The sequence below is a fragment of the Calonectris borealis genome, chromosome 5 (genome assembly GCF_964195595.1).
Source record: "Calonectris borealis chromosome 5, bCalBor7.hap1.2, whole genome shotgun sequence".
Lineage (NCBI taxonomy): Eukaryota > Metazoa > Chordata > Aves > Procellariiformes > Procellariidae > Calonectris > Calonectris borealis.
Window position 1 is genome coordinate 7,089,036 of NC_134316.1, and position 19,760 is coordinate 7,108,795.

The following is a 19,760-nucleotide window of genomic DNA, read 5'->3' on the forward strand; positions in this document are numbered from 1 at the left end:
AAGTCCCAAGTCTGCAAATAGTATACATGTATCTTAATTTTAAGCAGATTAGGAGTCCTATTAATTTCAGTGGGGTTGTTCACATGCTTGCCGTTACAGATTGTGCAATAATCTGCAAAAGACAGCTGGAGGATGGCAGAATTTGCCTAGAACAGTTTACTCTGTTAGCAGGTTTTATCTTATTTTATATGACCAAGAAAATTCGTAGAACTCTTAAGACAAATAAATTAGTATGCTGCCTTCTCCAGTAAATAGCTTGGAGTTTGCACTGACTGAAATTCTGATTTATTCTTTTGAGCAAGGGAAAAATCATAGGAAATGAGGACAGGCAAGAAGCCTTCTCTGAGTTTTGAAACACAAGCAGCAGAGCTTGCAAAGAAATAAAGCTAATGTCTGCTTCTCCCCTGCAATTGTTATTTAGGATTTACATATTCCAGAAAAGAATCATCATCTTTACAAAATCGTAACTGAATTGGTAAATTGGGACGGGATGAAACTTGTCAGCCAAAAAGTACATACCTGCTGCTGACCTTTAGTGAATTGTACAGAGATGCTATTTTTCTTGGAGTATCTATGAGATGTATAAACACTTAATTTTAATAGGATTGCAAAAGATATATTTGAAGGACAGGGTGAGTAAATCTTAAGTCAAGGATCCTGAAAAAAAAACCAGACAGTTTGTTTGAAACACTTGTATTTGTCTTCCACTAGGCTGGACTATCATTTGTGCCATTGAACTTCATTCAAAAGAAACTCAGTAAAGGTAAATGAGCATTTTTCTTTGGTAGCACTTCCAAGGTTTTACACTGGATACCCTGATCTAAGTGCCTTTTTATTATCTCTGAAGAATAAAGATTAACAGACCTACAAAAAGGTTCCGATGCTTCTGATAAGAATTGATTACAATAATTTCTTTAGCGTATCTAAAATTCCAAGCATATGCCTGTGTGTTAAATTTTATTAGGGATTCAGATCAAAGCGGATGTAACTGTTTGTTAGAATTTATATGGTGATTATTATAACGTAGATATTAAGGTAGACATACGCATGCCCTGGTGCTCTAATGAATACAGTGAGTTATACATTTTAGCATTATTAGATACAAATTATATTAAGCATGCTCACTCTATTAAATATTGTCAATGTTTAATGGGTGTAATTTGAAGTGGTAAGTAGTATTGCGGTATCTGGATTTACGTTTCAATTTGCCAGTGAATGCTCCAGTTTGTTTAACCTAAAAGAAAACTGAGAATTCATTTGCCTCTACCTGAGGCTAGAACCAGTGTTCTCATCTTGTATTAGTACATATAGACAGAGAAAGACCATCAACCTTCAAGATTAAAGAAACTTACTGAGTATTTTAATATCATGTCAGAGTGCTCTGGATTGAGAATTTGTGCTACGTGGTTTAATATACTACTAGAATGTTGTGTATTGAACGTTATGTGTTGTAATAATTAAAGAAACAGACTAATTTCATTGGGTTTGCACTGTTAATGTGGGAAGATTATGAAAACAACTAAAAAAGTGATGAAAAACCAGCCTCTGACATTTCCATGCCAGCTCTCAGAGGGACGGAAAGAAACTTGAAGAAACCAAAGCCGTCTGGGTGACGAATTCATCAACTAAAGAGGGACCATCCTCAAAAAGCAGCACTGCTGGAAGGTGGGATATGGTCTGATGAGCACAGAGGAGCCCCAGGAGGCACAAGGCCCTGCTCACGGCTGGCGACGGTGGCCAGAGGTAGCCCCTGCCTGCCTTGCCACAGCTCCTCTGAGGGGATTTTCTTTACCCTTCTCTTTTCTTCATCACTTCGGGAAGCTGCTGGCAGGCCACAGCTAGAAAGATGCCTCACGCTTGATTTTACAACAGAAGGAAGGCGGTTACGTGTGGAAAGCACAGCTGGAAAAACCCGTACTGCTGAGGGAGGCGCGGGCGGGCAAGGCGAGGCTCGGGGCACCAGCCTGCCGTGGGGGCAGGCCCCGCCGCAGGGGAGCGGGAAGGCGATCAGCCCCTCGCCTTCGCTGCCGATCGCAGCTCTTGTGCGGACCCCACCAAAAAGACGCCCAGAGAAGCCCCCGCCGCCAACCCGCGGGCCGGGGCCATTTCCCGCAAGCAGCGCGGACCCCTGCAGGACCTCGCCGCCCCCAGCTGCCTCAGGCAGCCAAAATGGCGGCGCTCGCCGAGGGGAGGGAAGAGGGGGCGGGGAGAGGAGGGTGCCGCCGCGGCGAGGCCGGGCCTCACCGCCGCCGTTAGCCATCGCCTCCACCTTCCCCCTCCCCGCCGTCCGCAGCAGCAGCAGCAGCAGCCGCAGCGGAGCGGCACCGCCGGAGGGGAGGAGCGCCCGGCTGCAGCCTGCGACGTTCACACTCCCTCAGGACAGCCGTGGGGCGGGGAGGGGGGGAGCGCTCCGCCATCCTCCCTCCTCCTCCCGGCGCAGGCTCAGCCCCGTTCCCCTTCTCCCCCCGTCCCGCAAAGCCCCTAACCTGCTCCGAATCCGGGCCAGAGGTAGGTGCCCGCCTCGCAGAGGCTTTTCACCGCGGCTGCCTCTCACAGGCCCCGGCCGTTCGCCGCAGGGGTGCAGACACCCCAGGGGCGGCAGCAGCCGGGGGGCCGCGGGCCCCTTCACTGGAGCAGGCAGAGGCGCCAGGGCCTCCCCGAAGCGGGGAGGCGGTGGGTCCCGCCTGGCTCTGCCTGACCGGCTTTGCCCTCCCCTGGGTTTTCCCACCGGCCCTGCTTCGGCGGGCCCGGTGGCTCCCTGGCTCCCCTTCCCCTCCGGAGTTAAAAACAGCAGAGGCTTTATTTTTGGTCGCTTGGTTATTTCTGTTCCCGCAGAAGATCGGGGGGAGAGGTAGCTGGGTAGAAAGTGTGGTGGCTCTGGTGGGAGCCCGTCTGGTGAGGTGCAGAGGTGTCTCGGGAAGGAGGTGGTCTGCAGCCTTTCCCAAAGTGGTCCCGGGATGCTCTTCCCATAACTGGATGTAGCGTGTTGGCCTAAAACGCTGCATCCCCAGTCTCACTGGGGGATGGCATCGACGCTGTTAAGGTGAGGCCCCCAGCCTGCTCCGTCTGGCTGCTGGGTTGGAAGCTGGCCTGCAGCACAGCTGAATCTTTAACCGTGGAGTAGAGGTGCGGGTGTCTGGGCACACAGGTGGGCACGGGGTGCGTCTGCTGTCCACAGCTCCCTCTGCGCCTCCCACGCTGGCATTCCTCCCTCCTGTGCTAGCAGGTGGTTTATAACCGTTACTTAGTCTCGCGTGAAAAGACCTGGAAGACCACTGAGGTAAGTATTTTTAAGCCTTATGTGCTTCAGCGGCTTAGGTGGCTGAGAGTTGTACACGTGTTCTTCTGTAATCTGCTTGAAATAAAACCAAACCACACTGAGCTGATCCGCCATCAGTGGACATGAAGGATGACATTCGTTTAGACAAAAAATCATGCCCTCCTGTGAATTTCTGCCTGAATTTGAGCAAAATTTGCTTTGTTTCCTTTTGTCATAAGGACGTAGAGAGGATATTACAGGGGGGAACTTGTTAAATGACTTTATGGTGTTAAAGTCCTTTTACCATCCTTGTTATGATAGTATCTAAGTCGCATGGATCCTTGCTGGTGATGACAAACTGTTGTGGTGCAGATTGTTTGGGTAACCAGGCAAGTTACCAAAGTTGGGCCAGGCCTGTATGTTAGGAATGTATATTGAAGCCAGGTCCTGTAAACACTCGCTAATGTGTGGAGTCTTGTTGCTAGGGCTTTGCTCAGAAATAACGAGACACGCATGAGTGCCTCTTTGAAGTCCTAATGTGCTACCTGACTATTTGGAAGCCAGGAGGATAGTCGAGGGTATCGTTTCCATAGTTCATGAGCTTCAGTCTTGGGATTTTAATTTATAAATAAATTCACATCTTTTTATGGCTCATTTTGGAGTATAGCCGAGTGGAACTATATTGTTTATGTGCGTAGATTTTTGTGTCTCACACAAAGATGTCTATTGTTTACACAGAAACTGTAAGAGGAATGTTTTGTTAACATTTTGTTAGCAATATAAACTGACAAACACAAATGGAGACTAGAACTTGAAACAAAAATAGCCCTTCTTAGAGCAAAAAACCACAGCTGCCAGAAAACTGTTTTTCAAGGAAAACTATGCACCTTTTGGTTCTACCTTTCTTTTAAAACTCAGCTTATATCCTTTACATGCATATAAATCTTCTACTGCATGTAACTTTCACAGCAACTTAGTTTCATGCCTATGTAGCCCTATAAACAGTGTTTCTTTTTCTAAACAAATTGGCTGAATTGTGATTTTTTTTTTTTAATTACACTTGAAATTTGTTTTTAGTTGGGTGTGTCCCTATTACATTTTCAAATTCCTGAGCTGACTGCAATGAATTCCCCTCTCCATTGTCAACATGTGTCTTTTCCATTAAGACTGACTGCCACCTTCTCCTTCCCGTAAGAAACTCTCAATGGCTTGAAATAGTATGACCAAAAAACCTCTATGTTTTCAATATTCCATGTTCAGTATTCTATGTGTAAAAATTCCAATTTGGAATTCCAATTTGGAATTTTTACTTAAAAACAAACAAACAAAAAATTCCACAGCCTACATGGAGAGTAGTTACAGAGCTTGTGGGTCCTGCTTTTCATTGTGGAGTGTCTTGACTTAGTGGACCCTGAATGCAAATTTCCAGTTGTGATAATGCATATGAATGGCCTTTAATCTCTCTCATTTGCACTGTTTCTAGCTTAGTCCAGTGATGACCAGTATCTACCTACAGTCGAGTGATTGACACCTGTTTAAATGTAACAAGTAAATTATTCTCGGAAACGCCTAAAAGCAATTGGTATTGTATAAAGAAGGGATCGCAGTAGTTTGGAAACTCTACGGCACCTGAGTGTTTAATTTTTAATATATCAGCAATGATGGCTAATAGGCATTCATCAGATTATAGAGGTCCAGTAGAAGAAAGTCAGAATTTCAGTACTTGCACATCTCCTAATGCACACCAACATCTCTGTTTTAGAATTATTATTAATGAAGTGCTTTGGCACTGCATTTTTGTGCTATTTCTTAGCTTGAGTATTTCTACCTGTCTAGTAGCATAAAATTATGTTTGAATATCATAGTTACTATCTTACATTAATTATTTCTACATTGCCTGATCCTCTCTAAATGAGTATTCATTTCTGATTTCTATTTGATGATTCATTGTAAATGTTTACAGGTATCTTTTTTCCTTTTTTCAGCTTTCTCCATTGACATACAGAAGAATATATGCTGATTCTGCTACAACTCACAAGTATTGTGATTATTTTTTTATTTTGTATGTTTTAGGAAGCAGAAAGTGAACTGTTTATTTTATGCCTTGTGTAGTGCTTAGTACAGTGAGATCCTGTTCTGCAACTAGGCTGTGTAGGGAGGACAGTAGAAATGCTGATGTGGAAAACAATTTTTAATGCTTCTACTAATTTTTTTACAGTTAGTTTATTTCATAAGGCTTTGATTTTTACAGGGACCTCAGTGTGACTGTATCCTTGCACTTACGTGGCTATTCACTGAAATCACTGACTCTTCTGTTTGTATACGGAGATCCTTAACAGGATTAATAGGAATTAGAGGTCTGTGGCAAGATGTGATTGGAATCAAACTGAATGGAAAAAAAATTCAGTTTTAGAAAGGTGTTCTGGTGTGAAGATGAGTTGGTTTTATCATCTTCCAAGAACAGATTATATGTTTTATTTGTTGCCTAAAGCTTCAGATCATGAACGTATTCTTTATTTTAAAATAGATAGTCTTTTTCTATTTTAGGTGTTTGCTTAGTAGTTGTATTCTAGCAGATTCTGTGGGTGCTTTAGGATAATGTCTACTAACGCTAACATGTCAGAATTCCAATATAATTTGGTAAATGAAAATAGGACAAAAGAATTCCCTGGTTAAGTTCTAAGTTTCAGATTCAGTAATGTTTCCGTCTTTTTCTTTCTGTTCTCTTACAGGAAAAATGATATTCATCCAGCATTCCTGAATAATAAGAATGGGTCCAGATGTACCTCTGCTGAATGATTACAAACAGGAGTTCTTCTTGAAGCGCTTTCCACAGACTGTGCTGGGAGGTCCCCGGTTTAAATTAGGCTATTGTGCCCCTCCTTACATATATGTGAATCAGATTATTCTTTTCTTGACGCCATGGGTTTTGGGAGGAGTAGGAACGCTTTTGTACCAATTAGGCATTATGAAAGACTATTATACTGCAGCACTTTCAGGAGGACTGATGTTTGTTACTGCACTTATTCTTCAGATGACAAATCTATATGCAAAACAGAAAACAGTGAGAGTAGAAAGAATGCAAATTCAGAATACCCTAACAGATGAAGATGAGTTTGAATTTTCCAGTTGTGTAGGTTCAGAGACAGTAAAATTTATTATTCCTGGCAAGAAGTATATAATCAACACTGTATTTCATTCTCTTCTGGCAGGGGTATTGTGTGGGTTGGGAACTTGGTATTTGCTGCCGAACAGAATAACCTTGCTGTATAGCAATATTGGAGGAACTGTCATGATCTTTGTATTTGGATGGGTGACTATATGTATAGGAGAGTATTCGTTAATCATAAATACAGCTACCGAAACAGCTACTTTCCAAGCACTGGATACTTACGAAATCACTGCTCTGATGAGACCTTTCTATATTTTTGTCTTTATTGCAGTGGATCTTGCACACAGGTAAACCTAATATAGCATTTAGCTAATAAAAGTAATGGTTATTCTGTATATTTTTTATGAGAAAGATGAAATGATTCTTCTGAGAAAAATTTATTTTGAGATTTTAATCAACTGTAGGAACTCCAAAAAAAGAAGCTAGAGGAGTGTATGGTAAAAATTGATGCTCTACGCTCTGTATAAAAAGTTGTTAAATTTTTATAGCATTCCACGTAAATGAGGAAGAGCAGTTTCTAAGTAAGGGGCAGCTAAAATTATCTTCTAGTGTCAATTTCAGTATTTTTGTACAAGAGCATTTGCACCAACATTCTTTTAAAGGGTATGTTTTCAAAAAACATGCTCCTGATCTGGAACCATAGATCTAAACACTGCAAACTTCAGGAGCACTGGATTTATATCCAGATTTCATCCTGGAATAGTTTCTAATTTAATCTCTGCAGAGTGATTGCAGAGGGTTATAAATTACAGGCAAAAAGGGATCATAAATTTGGTTTTAACGAGTGGATAAGCAAGTGTGAACGTTGCTGTATATTTGTTATATGGATTTTGAATGGTTATATGGATTTTTAAACGCTTTTGTAATACAAAAGAACTATGTCAGTCTACAAATAGGAAACTTTCATATTTCCACTTTAGATGAGTGTCTTAGCTAAAGTATTTGTAGAATCTGTTAAAGCAAGATGCTTTTAGATTTACTTTATGCATTCTTTCTCTCTCTCGGGTGATATTTATATCACTTTGTCACATGTACATATTTTATGATTGGGGTACTTCAAATGCATTAAAAAAAAAAAAGCATGTTTGATTTTACTAGTTTTGCACTTGGAGATGTCTTTGTAAATGATTTACCCTAATTGCCTCTTCAATTATGATAAGAAAATTATACTCGTGGTCTTGGACCCCAAATTCTTCTATCTAATTTCCTGAGGAGAAAATTCAGACATTCTTTAAATTCCTGCAAGATTCCTTTGAAGCTTACTTACTTATTTAGTAAGAAGTAGAGAGAAACCAAATATCTTAGCAGTCCACCTTTAATTTAATTAGCTAGCTGGTGAACTACGTATGGCTTAGAATTTATGCAGGTTTCTAATACTGATCTTTCTATTTTTCCAGGAAGACTTTAATATTTTTTATGTAGAAAATAACGTTTTATATTCCTAAAGAGAGTTTATCTCTTGCTGTACAGGCAACATGCCAGTTTCTTCAGTCTTAAGGCTTACATCTTGGGTCTTGGACTTGCATAAAGTGTTGATTTTGTAATTCTGAAAAAATTCTTAGCGTTTTTTTGTTAAAAGGTTGAGGTCTTGGAGCCTGTGGACCTTTATTTTTGCACAAGTATTTCTTGAGTGTATTATCACAACAGTATCAAAACAGTTCAGATACTTGCATCACTTGATTCATCTGCATAATCTGAAGGCTTCAAAACTTTTGAATGAAAAATTAGCCTGTGTTGTGATGTTCTAACTAGTGTATTATTGCCCCAAGCATAAATGTAGGTCCTTATTTTGCCTTTTAAATGACACTAGTTGAGTTTTGTAGATTGAATATGTAATGTTTATACTTCTGGATTTGCTATAATAGTTAAACAAAAAGTCTTCCCACACACTGGTTATCTTTTCTTCACAGACGTCAAATACATTTCTTCTTTTATCCAGGTTTGCTGTCAACACAGCCATTCTAGAACAGACAAACCAGATTTTGCACATCATATTTCTTTTTCTGCCGTTCTTATGGGCAATGGGAATTCTGCCCCCACTTGACGCACTTTTTCTATGGGGAATGGAACAACTGTTGGAGTTTGGACTAGGAGGTTCACCTATGTCAAGTAACACAAAGTAAATGTTGTTTATATAATTGTAAAATATATCAATATTGTTTATAACCTTTTTCTTTTCAAGCAAATCTTTTTTATTTTCTCCTTCGCAGGTTATTAGTAATGTTTCTCATTTCTGCTGGAACAGCAATAGCATCGTATTTCATTCCCAGCACTCTCGGTGTGATCCTCTTCATGACTGGATTTGGGTTCATACTGAGTCTTAACCTAAGCGAGATTGGTTTTGCCTTCAAACACACCATGATCAGCCATGTAGCCTCCAGCAAATCTAAAAATATGCACAGAGGTCTTAGAATACAATTTGGGTGGAGGGAATTTATTTTTTATTTGACTGTATTGACATTTGCTCTCATAGAAGCTAGCCTGCTGCATCAATTTGCAGGCTTTTCATCATTTTCCAAAGCCAGTCCTCAGGCTATAGCAAGTTACTTTCTGATCATATTACTTATAATTATGTGGATTCTTAGAGAGATTCAGAGAGTGTACTTGTTTGGAGTCTTCCGAAACCCCCTTTATCCAAAGGATGTCAGGACTGTGACTGTGTTCATGGAGAAGCAAAGAAGGCTAATGAAAGTTGGTGTTGTCAGGAGGATTTTACTAACACTAGGTAGGAATACGCACTGTCTGTTGTTTGTTAGATGATGCTTGTAGGAAGATTGAAACAACGCTAGAATTACTGTATATGCAAGATTCTATGAATGAACTGAGAAAAACCGAGTAGCTTGAAATATTTGTTGTTTTGCTAAATTGTGCATTGAGGTCAAAATTACTGGTTCAGAATATTTGGAAGTGATTAGTGATTTTTATTTGTTTTTTAGGGGTAAACCTAAAAAGTTGAGCTTTTTAAAAGTCCAGCTCAGAAAGCAAGGCCTTTTAAAGGATTTTAGTTATAACATCAGTACTCACTTTTGAAAAAATGGCTCATGTAGATTTTTTTAAAAGGTACTCGGAAACAAAAGTGAGTTGAGAGTCTTCAAGCTGCTAAATATTTGGTTCTTACAACTTGCTAGTAAAGGAAATAGTCTCCTTTCTGGTAGGTTAGGGACAAGTGTATCTACTTTGGGGGAACCAAAATTTGATCTCAATTATTTAATTTTATAAAGAAGCATCAGTTTGGGGAAGTGGATTGATGAGTGCTATTCACATGTTTATTTTTACTTATTTGAGTATTCCCATTCTCTTGGGGAAACAAACAAACAACAAAAAAGTAATAGCAAGTAACAACTAAGCATCGACATAAATGTTTGCCATCTTCGGCCATCAGTGCAAATACGCTGTTTGATATCCTAGAAGTGTAATACAAAGAGGAGTTTGTAATAATGAAGGGAGGAGTTCTCTTTTTACGCCAAGATTTCCGTTCTGCAATAAGACTGCTTACCTCTGTAGACCTTAATTATGTTTTTGAAAGGAAATCAATGATTCTTTTATTTCAATTACAGTGTCTCCGTTTGCTATGATAGCGTTCCTGTCACTAGACCGTTCACTACAAAATCTTCATTCTGTGTCTGTTTGCATTGGATTCACGAGAATATTTAGGATGGTAATTTGAATTTTAAATATGTTAGCCTAAGAAATTCTCTTCTACATGATTTAAGTATTAAGGTGACTTGGAAGAAATATTCCAGGTCGTGAAAGCAGAGATAGTTAAATACATTTTTAAATGTATGTCTAACATATCTCTATTTTAGGTCTGGCAGAATACAGAAAATGCCCTACTGGACATAGTGGTTGTGTCAATAGCACAAATGTTTGTGTTTAATCCAGACCTCTGGTGGAACAGGAGCCTTGATACAGGAATCAGACTCTTGCTGGTAATTGTCATAATGTAAATTTAAGTATATAGTTGCCACTTAAAGTCTTTGTTTCCTTGCCCTCCCCTATTAGACAATTACAGAGTCCAGGACCTAGCAAACAGAAGCTAAAATGTGTACGAAGATATACACTGCAATACCAGTGAATGATAATCACGCTTCATTTTCTTAAAATTATTGTAGACAAGGCAGCTTTGGCAGTGCTGAATATGAGACGATACAGGATACAAATAAATGTGCTTCTTGTATTTATCTTGCAGGTTGGTATCCTACGGGATCGACTGCTTCAGTTTGTCTCAAAGTTGCAGTTTGCCATAGCTATTCTTTTGACGTCGTGGACAGAGAAAAAACAACGTCGTAAATCTACTGCCACCTTAATCACACTCAATGTCGTTTTCTTCCCGATCCTGCTGACCTTCATCACCATCTCTGCGCTCCTTTCTTCTCCCTTGCTGCCGCTCTTCACGCTACCGGTATTTTTGATTGGGTTTCCTAGGCCTATCCGAAGCTGGCCAGGACCTGTGGGCACTACAGCGTGTGTTTGCTCCGATAGCGTGTACTACCAGCAGATGGTTCCAAGTCTGGCTGTTGCTCTGCAGTCTGCACTAGCAGCTGGTAGCCTAGGTAAGTACACTAGCAACACTGAAGGAATGTAGCTAAATATTTTAGGAAACATGATTTTGCTGGAGAACAGGAGAATCATAGCATCTGATTTAAACCACGTTTCACAGTGTAGGTTAAATCTGATACCCAGAGATTGTTCAATTGAGGAAAAAGTGATTACTTTTATCCTTCTCATAAATCTCTACTTGTTACATTCTTGTAAAAAAAAAATAATTCTGGTTTGTTATCTTTAAAATAAGGAGAAAGTAATGGTGATGAAACAGTATCAATCCTAATCTTTTTATACTGAACAAAAAAGGATGGTATGCATTCATCCCACCTAATTGGAGGCGATAAATTGAGTTCTCTTGACAGTCGGTGGAGAGAAGGAGATGTGTCAAACTGCTCTTTGTGGTTGTGTGTATACGTGTCTTTCTCTGCATCAATCCCATTACTCAGGATCCAGAAGGTGACTTTGCTAATTTGGCTATGTTAATTAGGTATGGTGAATGTGGACTGGATGTTTGTAAAATACATGATGTAGCCTAACTAGCAGTAAACAGCTAAGAACAGAGCCAGTCGGTAAGACTTAATGTCATATCTTGTGCAGGCAGTTAGGGTAGGATTGTAACAGGACTTGTGGTCTTAAAGCCTGTGAAAGACATCATGATGAGTATTTCACAGAATTATATAAACAAAGGTGAAGAAATGACGAGTGTTTTTCCCAGCTGGAGACAGAATAACTTTTAAAATTGCAAGCTCGTTTTCTTGAGAAACAGTCTTTAATGTAACCTAAATAATCAAAAGATCATTGCCCTTAAACAAGAGGCAAATATAAGCCTCTTAGAAAATGGCTTATGACTAGAAAAAATGGACTAATATTTGAAGGCAGTGGAAGTTAACCTTAATCACACTTTTCTGAAGACTATATGCAAGTGCTTTACTAGGAAACATTTGCTGCACTTTTAGTACTGGTGTAGAGAGAGGTATTAAAAAATAAAACCAGGAAGCTTTTTTCCTCTAGGGAAGAGAGACACTTCAGTTTGCATCAGCCTATGTATGTTTTGTATATATACATAATAGATATATTTATATAATATACATTTATATCTATCTGTTATATCTATTTTATATACTTTTTTTATATAGAGAGAGATATTTCCCCATTGCCATCATGACTGTGGTGGCATATATGCCTCAGATTAAATAATTTAAAACACTAGTCTTGAGGGGCGGAAAAGTCTCTTCTTTAATGGGAAAATCTGTGAATGTCTTCAAGCAAGAAAAAAATGTAGTGTTCTCAGATGAGTTCAAAATGAAGAGGTACCACTTTGTGTGTCTCTATTTTAATTTAAAACCATACTTTTTTGTGTGTAAAGGAGTTTTAGTAGCTTTAATAGCTAGCAAGAAAAGAATTAAAATCTTTGCAAAATGTTAGCAAGAAAATGCACTTCATTAGCTCAGTGGGATAGAAAAGGTTACTTAAATTTTAACTACAGCTTAATGGTTGGTTTCACTGATTTCATCTTACAACATTCTAAACCTAAAATTCTCTGTGGTCGCTTGGACGTGAGTGACAGCAGAAGCAGATCATAAACTAGCAGCGAATGTCATGCTTAAGAACAGCACCATTGTGTTGGAGAAGTTGACAGTAGGCTATAACTTAGAAGAAATACTATATAACCACCAGTTCCTAGGAAATTTGGCATTGCACTTTTTATTGAAGTATATAGAAGAGAGAAAAATTACCTTTTTTTTTTTTTTTTTGGACATGTGTGTCATCTAATTTTTACAGTGGTAGCCAGATTGTGGGATTTTTGAGTACTAATTACTTTGATGTGTGATCTGAAGTTGTTCAGGACTTGATTTTAAAATTCCAGTTTATTTTGTGTGGCTGTATTTTTAGTGATGACAAACTTAACACAGTGGGATGAGATTTATTCCACACACATTTCAGGTATTTCAGAAAGACTACAGATGATTTCCACTGTATCTACTGTTAGTGTTCAATGTGTATGATACTGATTCACAAATCTTTAAAGATGAGCAGGTGCTTCTTGCTCTGCCTCTATTTATGTACCTGTAAAATGGGTTGATATTATGTCATTGGTAAGCTGACACTTGAGCAGAATCATTTTTACACCCTAGATTTCACATCCTAAGGGATATTTTCTAACCATTCTGGAATACAGACAAGTCAATTTAGGAACTGGTAGTGTAGGTAACAAATCCTATTGAGTTACATTTTTATTTCTCCCATAACAAACTTCGTACTCCACAGCAAATAGGGCCATTAAGATACTTATGTGCTAGATGATGATTTTTTTAATGTATTCAGCAGTCATAAGAATTTTAGATCTCCAGGTGACATCAGTGGGAACCGTGCAGTTGGAAATGCAACCAAAGATGATCTTTAATCATGAAAGTCTTCTCTACAAAGGGAATTGAGGGTGGGGTTGCTTAACCCTGCCTGGTTCAGTATGAATATTGTAGTCGCAGTTGTGTGAGGGTTTCCCAGTTTTCTACAGCTTCTTCAAAGATAGCATTACGATTTCAAGATCTAGCTTTGCAGCTAGTTTCTTTGAGATTCTAGGGTACTAGTTAGCCAGTTTTAACTGATTTTGATGTTGATGCAGAAATATTTTGTGTTTGCAGTTGAATTCCTCAGTTGGCATGTAGAAAAGATTTTCATCAATATAATACCACAGTAATACCATAGTTTTTGGTTTGGTTTTTTTTTCTTGTCTAGGTCTCTCTCTACCTGGATCACATTACTTGTGCCGTTTTCAGGATAGACTGATGTGGATATTGGTGCTAGAAAAAGGTTTCACTTACTGTGGTGTTAACATTAAGGTAACTGCATGCTAAGGACTGACATATTAATGTTTTGAAATCATGCAAACATTTTGCTGTATAACATTTCAGCAATATAACTAATTTACGTGAAGTTACAGTCAATTTTTTAAGATGAGTGTTATTGCTATATTAACTAGTCTTGCAACTGTCCTGCTTACCAGATGTGAAATTTTTTATCATCTAGCTTGTGACACATCATCTTTAATAAGCTGGCTAATAAGATCTGTATAAGGCAAAGATTTATTTTTTTAAGACATTGATCTGTATGTAATACTGTAGTGAGTGTTTTGCTATTACTATTCTCTCTAGTTAGATTTGTAGGTTCAGTTGTGGAAATACTGACAATGGAACATATCTTTATTTGTTCAGAAAAATTTTGTTGCAAGAAAACAGCTTGCTAGCATTTAAGGTTATGTATTGGTGAAGACTAAAACCAAATTGTTTTCATTTACGCTTTAGGGGCTAGAATTGCAGGAAACGTCCTGTCATGCTGCTGAAGCTCACAGAGTTGATGAAATTTTTGAAATGGCCTTCGAACATCAGGAGCACACAAAGATCCTCTCTCCTAATCGCCATTTTGGACACATTTTGACTCCTTGTACTGTTCTACCTGTGCGGCTATATTCCGATGCCAGAAATGTGTTATCTGGAATAATTGACTCTCATGAGAATTTAAAGCATCTGAAAGATGATTTCATTAAAGTGCTTGTATGGATGCTTGTCCAGTATTGTTATAAAAAATCAAAAACATTGGAAAGCCCAGGCAATGCTGACAAGAACAAAAAAGGATCATTTCTAGAAAATCAGCATAGCGGTGCAGTAGAAAGATCCAGGCCTCTGAGGGAAGAAGATAGCTTTAGTGTTGATACAATTGAGGACTGGGCTGATGATAGTGACATTTTTGATCTTGAACCCAGTGGCAGAATGAAAGACAGAAAAGAACCTGGGCAGTTGGGAACTACACCAAAAGTACATCTGTGTATTCCAGGATCTGTAGAAACACAGAGCCAAGATGTCCCACAAGAAATGTCACCAGAAGATAAATTATACAGGGCTGTTGTGCTTGGGCTTCCTGCTGTAGATAAAGGGAATCAGCAAGAAGTTTTACCTCAGGTTGAATTTAGTTGCTGTTACTCAGAGCTATTGAGCATCCCTGAAGAATGGAGAACAGCCCCGGTGCCTACTTCCAAAGTCAATGAAATGAGGCAGAGGTTTCCAGAAGAATGGTACCATTTCATTTTGAGTCAACTGGACTTTTTTCATTTGAAAGAAAAGCCTTCCAATTTACTTGAAGACCTTATGAAAGATAAAGCTTTGAAAGACTTATACATCCATGGTGTATTGTCGTGTTGTTTTGGTCTGTTTGGACTAGATAACACCGTGCCTGCCCCAAGCCATGTATTCAGAGCGTACACAGGAGGTATTCCATGGTCTGTTGGTTTGGACTGGCTAACGGGCAAACCGGAGCTATTCCAACTTGCATTAAAAGCATTCAGGTAAAAGAAAAATATTCCCTCAGATTAAAAAAATGATAAAGAGTCCTGTGCTTTGAAAGTAAGTATCACTTCACTAAGAGTAGTTCATGTTAAAACCATATCATTTAAATATATTTGTAGCTTCTTCCTACACAAATATTGCCTGTAACCCCAGGCAGTGAAGACTGTGATATGGAGATTCCTTCCTTCTTCCCTTCCCACAGCAGCTGCCTCCAGCTGTGGAAATCCACTGTGTTAAGTGGGGAAAAAACAACCCATTTTCATTGTCCCTATAATCGAAGAGAACTGTGATGGAGTTAGACGTTTGGCACTTTCCATTATCAGGCAGCGGTAACAGTGTTTGAGGTGAATGAAAGGTGTTTAAGCTAATGTGTTTTACATCTGGGTGAGCTAAAAGCACACCCCTACTAACTTCTAGTGACTTAGCTGACAAGCCATAACCTACAGAGTTGATAGTGCTTGATAACATTTGATGGTGCCTCTCTGCCTGTTCTAGCCTGAAGAGGCTTTCTTCCTCCTGTCTTTTGGGGCACTACTTACCCTATGGCTTTGTGCACCTTTCAGATACACTTTTAAACTTATGGTTGACAAAGCAAGCCTGGGTCCAGTTGAGAACTTCAAAGAGCTGGTTAACTATCTGGAAGAATATGAAAACGATTGGTACATTGGACTGGTATCAGATCTTGAGTGGCAGCAAGCAGTTCTTCAGGAGAAGCCATACCTTTTTTCACTGGGCCATGATCCAAACATGGTAAGAGAGAAAATTACTAGTAAGCAAGATCAAACTTTGGTTTCTTTTCCAAAACATGAAGGCTGTGCAACCAAAGTTTATGTTTATACTAGGCATCACTGTTATTGAAAATCACACTGCGTTGTTCTTCAGATGCAGCAATATTTCCTGACTATCTTCCTAGGTGGAGGAATTGAACCGAGACTAGTTTATACACTTTGCCATTTTTAAAGGGACAATATTCATAGTATGTAGCCCCAAAGCCTCATTTAGTGCTTTGTAACCAAAATGCTTGTGTATCTTCTCAGAGAATGTACTGAACATTTTGATCTGTTTGTTCTTAAAGGGAATTTACACTGGGCGAGTCCTTACTCTTCAGGAATTGTTAGTACAAGTGGGAAAACTTAATGACGAAGCTGTCCGAGGTCAGTGGGCAAATCTGTCCTGGGAGCTGCTGTATGCTACAAATGATGATGAAGAACGTTACAGCATCCAGGCACACCCCGTTCTTCTGCGAAACCTTACTGTGCAAGCTGCGGACCCACCTCTTGGCTATCCCATTTATTCATCGGAACTCCTGCATCTGTCTTTGTTCTAGAATGTCTGTAGCACTTTTTAATTGTTATTTTGTATTTTCCATCTGCGTGTTGGGAATCAAATGTTCATGCTACATTTATACACTACAAATAAGATTTTACTCTCAAAATGGCGTTGGATGGCAGTGCCAAGCCAGCGTACATAACTTGCACAGAAATGGTGCTAGCCAGAACCTTCAGCAAGCAGGAAGTTCTGAACTGTTTTCTTGCTGCTGGAACATGTGAGACACCATTGCCTGTGTGGCTGACGAGCCAGGAGATGCTGAAATTCTCTTCTCCAGTTTAGAGAAGAGCAGCATAGTTCTGATCATTAACTATTTTTGGTGCATTCTGATTTTTTTTTTTTTTTCTTTTTAATAGTTGGACAGGTGACTTGCACTGACAGTCAGGTTACAGCTCACTGCAATACCGTCAACCGCAGAGTTGGTAACCAAAGTGTATATATGACTATTTATATGATTTTTTTTTTTCCTTATTCTGGCCATTTTATATTGGACTGAGTTCAGTTTTAGCATTTGTTATAATATATGACTGTAGCTGATCTGCCTTAGTTGTAGTAAGTTATCAGCTATGCTTTAACAAAGGAAGTTGTAAGGGACGATTTTTACCAAAGTACTTGTTTTGGGGGCAAAGAGAATTTATATAAAACAGTGTGCATTCTGACACACTAGTAACCTGTGTGACCTACTGATGAAAGTAAACGTGTAATTAGGGGAAAGAAGGCAGTTAAGTCCAAATGGATTAATTTTATTTCCTTCTTCCACTATCCATGTTTTTTATTTATATAAATATATACGTTGTCTTTTGCAACCTATGTCCACATCACTAACCAGTCTTCCACAAATACAGTGAGAGCTTGATGATGGGGGCGGGGAGGGAATCCAGCTGTCTGTGCCAGAATTAATTTTTTTTTTTTTTTTAGCCTTACCACAGATTGGAACAGAATTTGGCAATTGGTTTGTAATATTACAGGTCTCCTTGAAAACACATCTGGGTCATCTCTCCAGTGGCTTGTTTATCCTGTTCGTTAGCACCAGTCATTAGCACATAAATGTGTTTTCTCTGTAGATCAGTAGTTACAGTGTCGTTAACTGCTGGCATATGCCGAGCAGCGTGTAGGTAATTGTCTTTCTTTAACCTGTAGAATCAATTTAAGTCAGATCTGCTCCGTAACTGAATTAGTACTGGTTTAGAACACCCAAAGTTGTATAATTTGGAGCATGTTTATTACTTTTACTCCTCACCTTTAAGACCTTTTTGTATCAGATAAAATTTGTCACAGGACTGTGTACTTGGCTATTAGCCATTTCTTTTGATCAGTAACCATGAATGATTTCAAAAAAATGTGAACCTTGTAGTGGAATTCAGAGGTGGTAAGGAAACACCTGTCACACTCCATGGTGTAACACTTTAACATACAGGATGAAATTCACACAGAACATTAACGGAAGCAGCTTTTAGAAGGTGGTTGATTGGTGTGCAGGAGCATAAATAACAAAGCGCTGATAACCTAAAATCACCTTGCTTGGCCATGAACTGTATCTGGAAATACAGAGTCATGGAAACTGATCTGGAAGGAGCTTTTAGAGAGCACTTATTTCAGCTCCCTCTCAAAGGAACTACTCCTGGCAGATGTTTAATCCGATTTAAAACTTTCAATACCAGGAGTATCATGAACTTGTCAAGTAGTTTGCTCCAGTTCTTTGCTGCTCTTGCAGCAGTTGGAAAGTTTGGGTTTCTTCCTAAATCTAAACCTCCCTGTCTCATTGTCAGCCTCTTCCTACTTGTCTTCTGTACGGTTACAGAAAACTTAATTACCTTTTTTTTTCCCGCAGTCTTTTATTTGAAGATGGTTACAATTTCTGCCCTCGTTCTTTGTCTTCTGTAAAGCGAATAAACTAGTTAAGAAAAAACTGCAGAGAGCTGTGATCCTTTTCTCTTGCTTTCCTCTGGTTCTCTCCATCTGGTACCCAGCCTTCTTGAAAAGCGTTGCTGGTAACTGGCCCTGGTGTTCCAGCAGAGATCTCGATCGGTACCAGATGGAGGAACAGAATTAGCGGTGTGCAGAATTCCTGTTTGCGCACAGGAATGTGGAGTTGGGCTCTAACGCGCTGTAACATCCTGTCCCTGCTATCACAGGCAGCATGTCCTACAGCCCCTTCTTCGTTAATGCACTGAGCCAGTTCACACATTCCAGTATGTTTTGCAACAGTGTGACCCTGATTCATGTTATGGTTTTCTGTAACCCTGTTTAGATTCTTTTTTTGGCAGAACCACTAGTTACAGCCTCTTGTTGTGCAGCTGAGTGCCCCTGTTAAGTGTGTTGTTTTGTTTGCACGCTCTTGAACTGTGTCCTGTTTGTTTTGGAGCATTTCTTTGATTTATCAGGAATTTAGAGCACCATCAAGCCTGGTCTTGTCTGCAGCTCTCGTAAGCATATAATATATGCTGCTGTTCGGATCACCGATGGAATACTAGTCTGGACTGAGTATCTCGGACTGAGCATATGACAGGTCTCCCACCGTTTTCCTGTGTGACAACTGAGAACTGCTCTATGTTTTCTAACCAGCTGCGTGCATCAGTTTTATTGTAATTCTTATCAACACCTACTGGTTTACAGATTGCGATGTTCATCACACAAAGGTAGGCATAAGACACCTTCATCATGGCATTGGAGAAGAACCTTTAACAAGATAATTTTAGAAGTATTTTTCTAACAAATGTTCAGTGCTTTCTAGAGGATTTTCACCCTCTTTTCTTGAGCCTTTACAAAAACATTAACTCCTGGAGGCTGCCTCTGTCCCATTCCCATACCATAAAGCAATAGGAATCAGTTTAATGGAATAAAGTGTTAGGGAAGTGAAGTTTTCAAATGGCAAATGCTTTGTCCTTTTTCGAAGGAGTCTACTTTCTGCATTTTCCTTGAACATGGCCTCCTCTCTGAAAAAGGTAATTTCGTTGCCACCTGGTCTCTGTTGTCCCTACTGTCGCTCCTTCCATGCTGTTCCTTTGTGTGCTGGTGGTAGCAATAGCATAGTCCACAAAGGAGGGTCTGTGTTTACAGGTCTGGCAGCAACTGTCCTTGGCTCAAGCAAGAGAAGAGAACTCCTCTTTGAGCA

At 39.5% G+C, this 19,760-nt stretch overlaps 1 protein-coding gene across 1 annotated transcript; it reads left to right on the forward strand.

The window, feature by feature from the left end:
* Positions 1–2,278: 2,278 nt before the first annotated feature.
* PCNX4 (pecanex 4) lies at positions 2,279–18,545 on the forward strand. The gene is made up of 12 exons (XM_075150856.1): positions 2,279–2,508; positions 5,245–5,297; positions 5,992–6,718; positions 8,371–8,550; positions 8,642–9,156; positions 9,989–10,089; positions 10,238–10,360; positions 10,621–10,984; positions 13,713–13,816; positions 14,279–15,315; positions 15,880–16,066; positions 16,392–18,545. The coding sequence occupies exons 3-12, from the start codon at positions 6,030–6,032 to the stop codon at positions 16,641–16,643; spliced, it is 3,552 nt and encodes a 1,183-aa protein (XP_075006957.1). The 5' UTR covers positions 2,279–2,508; positions 5,245–5,297; positions 5,992–6,029; the 3' UTR covers positions 16,644–18,545.
* Positions 18,546–19,760: the final 1,215 nt, after the last annotated feature.

What these genes read in the sequence shown, in the direction of transcription:
- PCNX4 (XM_075150856.1), top strand. Translation starts at nt 6,030, where the DNA reads ATGGGTCCAGATGTACCTCTGCTGAATGATTACAAACAGGAGTTCTTC. An exon ending in GAGGATTTTACTAACACTAG is followed by an intron (nt 9,157 to 9,988) that starts GTAGGAATACGC and finishes TTTCAATTACAG; the next exon opens with TGTCTCCGTTTGCTATGATA. An exon ending in CTTGCATTAAAAGCATTCAG is followed by an intron (nt 15,316 to 15,879) that starts GTAAAAGAAAAA and finishes TGCACCTTTCAG; the next exon opens with ATACACTTTTAAACTTATGG.